The sequence below is a fragment of the Metopolophium dirhodum genome, chromosome 7 (genome assembly GCF_019925205.1).
Source record: "Metopolophium dirhodum isolate CAU chromosome 7, ASM1992520v1, whole genome shotgun sequence".
Taxonomy (NCBI): Eukaryota; Metazoa; Arthropoda; class Insecta; order Hemiptera; family Aphididae; genus Metopolophium; species Metopolophium dirhodum.
In genome coordinates this window covers 3,508,753-3,518,338 of record NC_083566.1, presented here as the reverse complement: position 1 = coordinate 3,518,338, position 9,586 = coordinate 3,508,753, and the positions used below count along the sequence as shown (strand labels likewise).

General features: G+C 26.0%; 1 protein-coding gene across 1 annotated transcript; it reads right to left on the bottom strand.

Annotated features, from left to right (window-relative positions):
* Positions 1–1,613: 1,613 nt before the first annotated feature.
* On the bottom strand, positions 1,614–7,298 carry LOC132948549 (mediator of RNA polymerase II transcription subunit 17). Its single transcript, XM_061019062.1, has 11 exons — positions 6,870–7,298; positions 6,614–6,787; positions 6,409–6,544; positions 5,060–5,240; positions 3,569–3,772; positions 3,106–3,311; positions 2,754–3,013; positions 2,598–2,688; positions 2,322–2,540; positions 2,093–2,241; positions 1,614–2,031 (listed from the first exon to the last, which is right to left on the bottom strand). Exons 1-11 carry the CDS (start codon positions 6,962–6,964, stop codon positions 1,818–1,820), a joined length of 1,929 nt encoding a protein of 642 aa, XP_060875045.1. The 5' UTR covers positions 6,965–7,298; the 3' UTR covers positions 1,614–1,817.
* Positions 7,299–9,586: the final 2,288 nt, after the last annotated feature.

Genomic DNA, 9,586 nt, shown 5'->3' with positions numbered 1-9,586 from the left:
AAATTAATAGGGTTTGCAGGGGCCTTAAGTTAATAAGTTAAAATCAACTTGACTCGTTAATTCCAAGCCTTGGTAATATTAATTGCTTATTACATGGGCCATGGGCGTTCAATAAATGGCCAAGTGAATTGTTTTATAAAATTGAATTTAAAAGCGTTTAATCTAAAATAAATCTGCATAATTTCTGTTTTTACAACAATTAAGTTATTATTTAAAAAAAAAGTATTTATGTATTAAATGTATTTAGTTAAAATTCAATGGAAATTTGTTGTAAACGAAAAACGATTGTAAGCGGAGACTTTGTCAGCCTATACTAGTCCTAACAATATTTTTTATATACAAAAATCCCGTGTCACGTCTTTGTCCGGAATAAACTCCGAAACTACTGGACCGATCTTAATGAAATTTTTACAATGTTTGTAATTTGGCCGAACTTAAAAGATAGGCTAATTTTAAAAGAGAGAGGATCAACCCCGGGTCCCGGGAGGTGCTAAAACGGGAATTTTGAGATTTCAGATAGAAATTTTTGTTTATAAATGGTTGCCATGGGTTTTTAATTATAAAAAAAAAAAAAAAAACTATTTGCTTTACTTTTTAAATATAAGTTATAATATAATATCAAACTTTAAAAACGTGAAATGAAAATCTCTGTACAGGCTGAACTCTGGAACTACTTATCAGATCTTCTTGATTTTTTTTTAAACGAAAGAGTATTTTACGGAGAAGGTTTATATGAAAGAAAATTTTAGGTTGTTATTGGTTAATCGGGCATGTTATGTTTGTTGATTTGTATTATTATTTTTTGTCATTATACATATATATAATATAATATACAAGAAGATCTGAAAAGTAGTTCTAGAGTTTAGTCTGTATAGTTATAGTCTCTGTATTTATAAAGTTAGATATATATATAAATTAATGTTTGTGGGTAGATTAGACCTCTGGGAAGAAGATAGGTTAATTTACTAAGGGTTAAATTAATTTTTTTTTATGCATTGGATTTTAGTACGGTTAGGTTAGGATAGGATTTTGTATAAATTGATTATATTAATCCATTGTAGGTGGAATTAAGTAAAAACGACAAACTTGGTGTAACTTTGATACTTTAGAGTTAAATCATACACTTAAGTACAAACAGCAAGACAGGGTCTGCGATCTACTGCAGGTAGATAATATATTATATAATGATAATGTACTGCTGCGAATCAGAATTTTTATTCCGGGCAACGGAAAAGTTAAGATAAATTTTGAACACCATACACCGAATATTAAATAACGAATTGAACAAAGTTTGAGTCATATAGAGTTGATACATTTAACGGGCAATGAAGTGCACGGGATCAGCTAGTTATATTAAATATACCTATTTATATTGCTAATAAATTAATATTATTAATATAATAATATGGCAGTCAATATTTCGAGTTTAGAATTTTAAAAATGCCCCTATGATAATGCCACTGAGTTACATCACATGAAGAAGGATTATTGCCATAGATGCAAAATATAATAAATTACTAACCCGATTGAAAAATAATTTAAATTAACACACTAATACAAATTTGAAATTATTAAACAACTAAGTAGTAGGTAAGTATAATCTTTATCCAGAATCAGAAATGTATTATTATTTATTATTAATACTTATTAGTTATTATACATAAATTACAGTTTTGATACTAATACATAACTATAATAAAAATTATATTTATTTTAATATATAAAGAATACATAATATTGAATTAACTAATACAATAATTATATACAACATAAATTATAATACATTTTTTACATCAACAAGTTTTTTTGTTGACAAATTAGGTAGAATTGGTTAAACTAGCCATTAAAAGTTCAATTTTGTTTAAAAAGTTTTTACCTTCCATTTTGTCCCACCTAACCTTTTTAAATGAACCTCCCAAATTTTCCCATTTTCTTTCTTTTACCAATTGGCCTCCAAAGAAGTCTTTTTTTGGTGAATGTGCAATACTCACACTGACATTGCCTTGTGGTTCACATTTCACAGATATCAACCTGAAGTAAAATGAAAAATGATTAATTTCATAAAATAATATAATTATATTAACAAATTTACCTATCCCCTATTGGTGAAGCTAAGAGACATGAGCTAGCATTTCCCATAGGCTCAACTGGACCTAGGCCAAGGTGGGAAGAACTAGCTAAGAATTGCCATCCTTGTGTTTTAGCTACAGACTGTACGCCCATTATTTGATGTTGATAAATCTATTACAGTTATTATGTTACATATAAATATTAAATAAGTTTTTAAAATGTATTTAAAATTAATTAAGATATATATTTACTTGACAAAAAATGAGATCTCTTAATTCTTGAGGTTCATATGATAAATACATTACTCGACCATCTCGGCAAATACATTTTAATGATTTTTTCATTACATGTACAACTAAAGAAGTTCGACAAATACAGTCAAATCCGTGTGATACAATAGTAACTTTAACACAAGCTTGCGTTGGAGAGTTCAATGAATTCCAATGTGAAATTATAATTGGATCTTTAACCTATGAGTAGTATAAAGGTTATATATTTTCTTAGTAAATATAGTAAAATAAAATTACTTCTTTAGCTAGTGTATCAATTACATATTCTGTACGCAATCTCATAAAAAAGTGCTGTGCTTGTTCTATAATTTGTTCCAATAAAGTTTGGCTGAAATTTAAATTTAAAAAAAAAAATAATTTAACTCTTCACTTATTTGTATAGATTTTTTTTACCTTTTAGACATTTCTAATAATTCAAAACGATCGGCAGCATTAGGTCCAGCAACTGCACGACGTTTACTTGGACCTAATGGCCCTGAAGAAGGATGTGGAAATGGTTGATGAGTATTTCTGTGATGTACTTCTCTTAAAAGTTGATGCAGAGAGTGTTCTAGTACATGATCATGATCAGTTTTAGATGGTAATATAGCATTAGGATTACCATTTGTTGAACTATGACATAATCCAATTATTAACTGGATACCAGGAAATACCTATATAACAATTAACGATATAATATAAAATTATACTTAGTTCTATAATATATATATTTTTTTAAATGTATAACTTTTTTTCATTCACATACTGTAGCTGAAATTTGATTTCCAACAACCATATGTGGAATAGTTGCTTGCAATTGAACTGCTTCTTTGGCAAGCTGATTGAATAATTCTTTACAAAACAATACATTTTGAGCAGCTTCTAATTTTTGTTGCCAATGCATGTCCGGATTAGGAGTAGCTGGAGCTGAACCCAGTAGATTAAACGAAGTGTTAAAAATATTTTCTTGATCTAAAGCATCAAATTTAAAAATATAATAACTGTTTTTAATAAGTTCATGAAATCATATTAAAAAATATAAAAACAAATTTTGGATTCAGTTGAAATAATGATTAGTACAATATTAATATGATACCTAACAGCTAAATTATTGGATATGGTTATTAAGGGGGAGGGGTCATACGGCATATTCTATAATAAATCTTAATTTCATGCATAAAAAATGTTTTATTACTAATAAAATAAATCATAGAGTTGCATTTAATCACCTTTTTGGCATAATACCATTATGTAAGATACTCCTTGTAGTTCAGTAGGTACAGTCACTCTAAGCGCTGATGGTGATTTAGTGATTGAAACATTATGACTAGGAGAGGATGATGGGCTACTAGAAGAAGTTCCAGTATTTGATTGAACATCATCTTCTGCTTTTGTTACTTCAAACATACCACTTTGTCCAAATTTTGAACCAGCTGCAAATACAAATATTTAATTAATTTATGATTTTACAAATTTTAACCGCACGCAATATTTTTTATAATTGTACTCTAAAATATAAAGAAAAATTTTGTCAAATATTTTATTATTATTTTTAAATGTTTAAATAGCGTATTATTACTTAGTATTTTATGTTTTATATCATTTAAAATGAGTTTTAAATAAAAAATTAATTAAATTCAAAATTATTAGCAAGTCTGTGCCTACGGTAGAGCAAACACCCAGGGGCTTTTTAACAAGCAAAATTATTAATATGCAATATATACAAACTGACGTAGAACTGTATACTTTTTAGATAATTATTTAGGTATATTCAGTGCTTGAATTGTGATACGCGAGGAGACTGAGTACATCGACTATTTTTTCAGACATTTTAGTGTACATTTACTAATGTTTTAAGTGTAACAAACATGATGGCAGAATGGTAAATCTTTTTTTTATTATAATTTATTATCATAATGCACGAGATACCAGATATCATAATATATTGATTTTTTATTTGAAAAGCTCAAGATTTATTTAAAATGTTATACTTTGTAATTAATAATAAATTTGTTTTTTGATGGAAATAAATAAGTAATTTATAGCAATTTTATTTTAAGAGGCCCCAACATTTTCTTTTAATCTAGAGACTCTATAGTTCAAGATCTGGCACAGTGGAAGTTTTAACTTTTATACATCGCCCGCCGTAGCAAAGAAAGTCGTTTCTGTTTTCACAATTTTTTTTTTATTTTTCAATTGTCATAACTATTTTTGTGTAGTTCCACGAAGACGGTAGTAACTGTATTTTATTGTATAGAACGTCTTTGATTGTTTTATGCTACTATCAGTTTCACGGGAACTACACAAAAAAGTTATGAAAAATTGAAAAAACCCAAAAAATATTTGTAGAAAAACAGAGATACGATCTTCTTTGCTGCGGCAGGCGATATGATAATAGGTTAATTTAACAAGCATAGTAACTATAAAACAGTAACACAATATTATTTTTATATTATTATATGATAAATTTAACTATTTTTCATGTTAAAAAAATGTTCTATACAGGGTTAAATTATCTTTATTTATTATATTTACTAATTTTATTATACTAATACAAATAATTACTTAAATTTAAATTTTTAATTTGTGCGCTACATTTAATTATTTCTTGATTTTGACTGTATAAATCAATAATTTTTTATTTGCCCGGACATCACCCTGATCAATAGTACACATTTACTTTTATTACAATTATAAAGATTTAATTTGAATCAAATTACCTGTTTTATAACTTAGATCACCAATAATGGCTGTAGAAACTTTTTTTAACCTCCAATTTTGTCGTAATCTTAATAACTCAATATGAAAATCAGGGGTTGTTCTGTTTCTTATGAATTCATTCTGACTACTTCTTAATCGGTCTACAGCTGACATTATTATATTTGATGCACTAGCTAATGCCTAATTTCAAAATAATGAAATAACATAAATAAAATAATTATAAGCTATAGTTAATACTAGTATTTTTTATTGAATATTGTAAATGTATTTACAAACATTGTAATGAAATTATGTACAATTTAGAGGTTTGTCTGAATAATTAAAAGTCAAAAAAATCAAACTTCTAAACTTGGTATTTTTTATACAGTTCAAAATCTAAACAATCTTCAGTGGTCAATGATTAAATCAAACCAAATTTAAAAAGTTAAAATATATATGCATCATTAAATTCTATCATCAATATTCATAATGTTGATTAAATCAGTGAACAGCAAGTTTATTTTTGTTAATTTCTTTATATTTATATTTCAAAATGAATATTATAAATTATAATATAGATTTTTGTTGTATGCTGTTTATCATTTTAATTAATTTCAATTAATTTGTGTGCACTGAGCGTGCCACTGATGGAAATGACAACAAATTGGAAATGTTTGAAGGTTTTCTGAATATACCCTTTAATGAATATATAAATAAATATTAATCTTATATACTGTCAATATACATTCATTCAAGTGTATTTCTGTCCCGATTTCAATTTAATTTTCAATTATTCAGTGTAATATTTGTCTATCTATTTTTTCCACAGTGAAGTACCTATCTTGCTTCAATAATACCATTTTTGAATTTTAGGCACATACCAAACTTTCCAAAAACCAATTAGTTTTTCCTTCAAAAATATTCTTGTACCTATTTTCATCTTTCTGAATAATTATATAAAACTGTTTAACTTACCGTGACGCTAATAGGTATTTATTTTTAAAATAGAAGGGGACATTGGTTGGTTGCCACCATTGACACTGTATGTGGTAAACTGCATACGACAAGAATATTATTATTATATTTATACATTTTTAAATTTAAATTATGAAGTTATTTAATGATTGATAGCTTAATTCCCCAATATATATATATATTATATAAGTTGGAATAATAGATAGCTGTATACCAACTATTGTAGATAAATATATTTTATGAATAAATCAATTTTGATATAAATTATAGATAATAACATATAAGCAAAAAACAACAAATCAATTTGTTTACAATTAAAATGGTTCAGTTTGATCATAAACATTAGTGTTTATCTTAGATAAGTACAATAATTTTAAATTTTAAATTTTCAAACCTTTTTCCGGAGATAAATTTGAGCCATTGGTTTGGTTTCGATTGATTCAGTAGGGATTGGATCAAGTATCATGTATCGTTTTTCTTTTGTAACAGCTAATACATCTGATATAACACAAATCTCTGTTGCTGCTCTCCTTTAATAACAATATTGACAAATTAATAAACAACATTGCATGTACAATCTTAACAGTTTAATTCATTACTTTAGTTTAGAAACTACTGAATCAATCCATCCAGATATAGGGACATTAGGAGACGGCTCTTTGGATTCTTCTTCGCTTTTGATCTCCACTTCTTGTTGTTTTGTGTCCTCGTCAACCTTACTGAAGTCAATTCTCTGTGCAAGCTTAGACAAATTATCAGACATAGATAATGCCCTTAAAAAATAACCCAACATAATAATTAAATTAGTTTTAAACGTATTTTCAATGTAATTAATCTGAAATTGAACATGCTTACGGTTGATAGATTTCCTGTCCATCGTATGAAATTTCCTGGATTATATTTTCGGCTTGTGTTTCAATACTTATATTCACACTTGTAGAATACGCCATGATGAATAATAAACGAATATCGATTTAAATTATTAAATAACTAAATGACTCATTAAACTTTAAATAAATAATAAGTTTTAAATGTAATTTAATTTAAGATAAAAATTAACGTTTCTAGTTTCCACCGGCATCAAGCTTTCACTCATGATTCATTCTACTGGGTATTCTAGAAGAATTACTTTGGAAAAACAACAGCGTACTCTGTTTAGTAGTATACAGTATACTAGCACAGAATATATGAAATCAGAATGGTCACATCTCAAAAAATTACATTATTCTTATGGGAAGCTGATAAGAAGGTCCGCCATATTGAATGCATACGTCAGTGTTGCCCAAAAAAAAAATCTTAAATTTACCTCTTACTATACAATAGTTCAGCTATAAGTTTTATTTTTATTTATTCATATTTGTAATTATGAATACTGTTATTAAAACCGTGCAATTTAGAATAAAAAGTGCAAAATAAAACTACGTTTAAATTAATCTACTTCTCATGATTCGGATTTATAATTTCTTTTTATATGTTTTAAAGCAAAGGAAAAAAAGTTGCAATTGCACGAGAATCCGATCTCTAATTATTATGTTGTAAGACGGGCTGAATAGAAACACTTTTAACTCAGCAATATCATAAATTTAACGGTTCCATTATGGGTTTTGTTCTAAAAAGTTAATCAATGCATCAAAATACTGATCTGTTTTAGAATGTATGATTCAAATTTCAAGATATTTGTATTTATATTAAACAGATTATTTAATATTCTTCTTTTCTTTTTAAATACCATATTTGGTAATTTGGTAACGTTATTGAGATTTGGATTAACTCATAAATATCCAACAAGATGTTAAAATGTATTACACATAAATATATAATATTCAAAATAAATTCAATAGTTTATGTGGTAAAATACTGGTTTTTTCTGTACTATATTTTATATAATTATAATATTGGTATAAACCAAATGTAACACAACTATAAATCAATAATAGATTTTAATGAAATAAAAAAATATACACTAATTTGATATAATTAAAGAATATAGGTGACACACTTCTAGGATACAAATAAAACATAATTCATCATTGAGTAATAATTTATTTTATAAACAAGTAATAAAAAGAGTTACTTAGTAGTAATAATAATAATAATAATTGATTATTTTTATTTCAAAATTGAATACAATTAAAAAAATCAGATATTTAAAAAATGCAATTGTTTGTCTTCTTAATATCTTCTTTAAAATCTATAAAAATACTTTTTACAATTTTCTATCATTCTAAGTATTTTTCTATTTTACAAGGCAACATACATTTTTAATATCATATTGTGAAAAATAATATTTTACATGACTTTTTATATTCCAATAATACCGAGTGATCCATAAATTGTGTTAACACTGATTATTTGAAAAAGTTTAAACTTACCTTAAATTAACCTTATATAATTTGATGTAATTTTATAACATTTCTGAACAAAATATTATTTTTATGTACCTGCTATTAACGTTATAATTTGTAAACTTTTTACATTTTTAATTGAGACCATACATTTTTATAAACATATTCTCTGATTATTTCATTTTTTTTAAAATCAAGTTTCTGTTAAGAAGTTATAAGTATTTTCAGATGAGATGAGCGGAATATAGATCAATTTGATAAGTTTATGATCGCCAATAACTACTTGATAGAAATTTGATTAAAAAAAAAATGAAATACTCAGATAATATGATTATAAAAATATATGGTCTCAATCAAAAATGTAAAAAGTTTACAAATTATAACGTTAATAGCAGGTACATAAAAATAATATTTTGTTCAGAAATGTTATAAAATTACATCAAATTATACAAGGTTAATTTAAGGTAAGTTTAAACTTTTTCAAATAATCAGTGTTAACACAATTTATGGATCACTCGGTATTATTGGAATAAAACAAAAATCACCTAAAATAATGTGTGTGTGATTACAAATGTTTCAAAATGGTCAATTTTCTATCTTTTAATTTTTTTTCAGAAACTAAAGCTCTATTTAAAAATTTGATTGCTGAAAAAATTCTAAAGCGTGTAAATAAATTAATCAAAAACATTTTATTAAAAGATTCACAAGGATGATTAAAAGGTACATTACTCATTTGTTGCTTTAGTTTTGAACCCACGCCGTCTTCATAGGAAATGGAAGGGAAGTTATCAATAAAAATATTTTCTAATTCGGATACAAAATTATAAAAGTCATCATGAGGCATCATCAGATTTCCAAATGTAGAGTTGTCTCCAGTAGGGTATGCTTTATAGAAACTCAAGAGAAATGACTGGTTCAACTCTTTTTGATAGTACGCATAGTCTGTACAAACCTGACAAATATGATTTTCTAAGCATTTTCTCATTAAATAACCACTAATGTAAGTTAATGCATTCTGTTCTGGAATGTCAAGTTGTCTATAGTCAACTGTACCAATGCTAATACATTTAAATTTAAAAAGATTTTTATCTGATCCTTCAAATTGAAGTATTTTTTCAGGTTGTGGTAGTTCTGCGCCTAAAATTTCATCTAAATCTTCAATGCAATTTGCACCTGGAGAATGTTTAAAATAATTAGCACAAAAAATTTTTTTAAATGACCTACAAA

Excerpts from the sequence above, each read along its gene's own strand:
- LOC132948549 (XM_061019062.1), bottom strand. The coding sequence starts at position 6,964 with ATGGCGTATTCTACAAGTGTGAATATAAGTATTGAAACACAAGCCGAA. Across the intron at positions 3,773-5,059 it reads TGATCTAAGTTATAAAACAG|CTGGTTCAAAATTTGGACAA; the intron begins GTAATTTGATTC and ends TTGTATTTGCAG. Across the intron at positions 2,689-2,753 it reads TTATTAGAAATGTCTAAAAG|CCAAACTTTATTGGAACAAA; the intron begins GTAAAAAAAATC and ends TTTAAATTTCAG.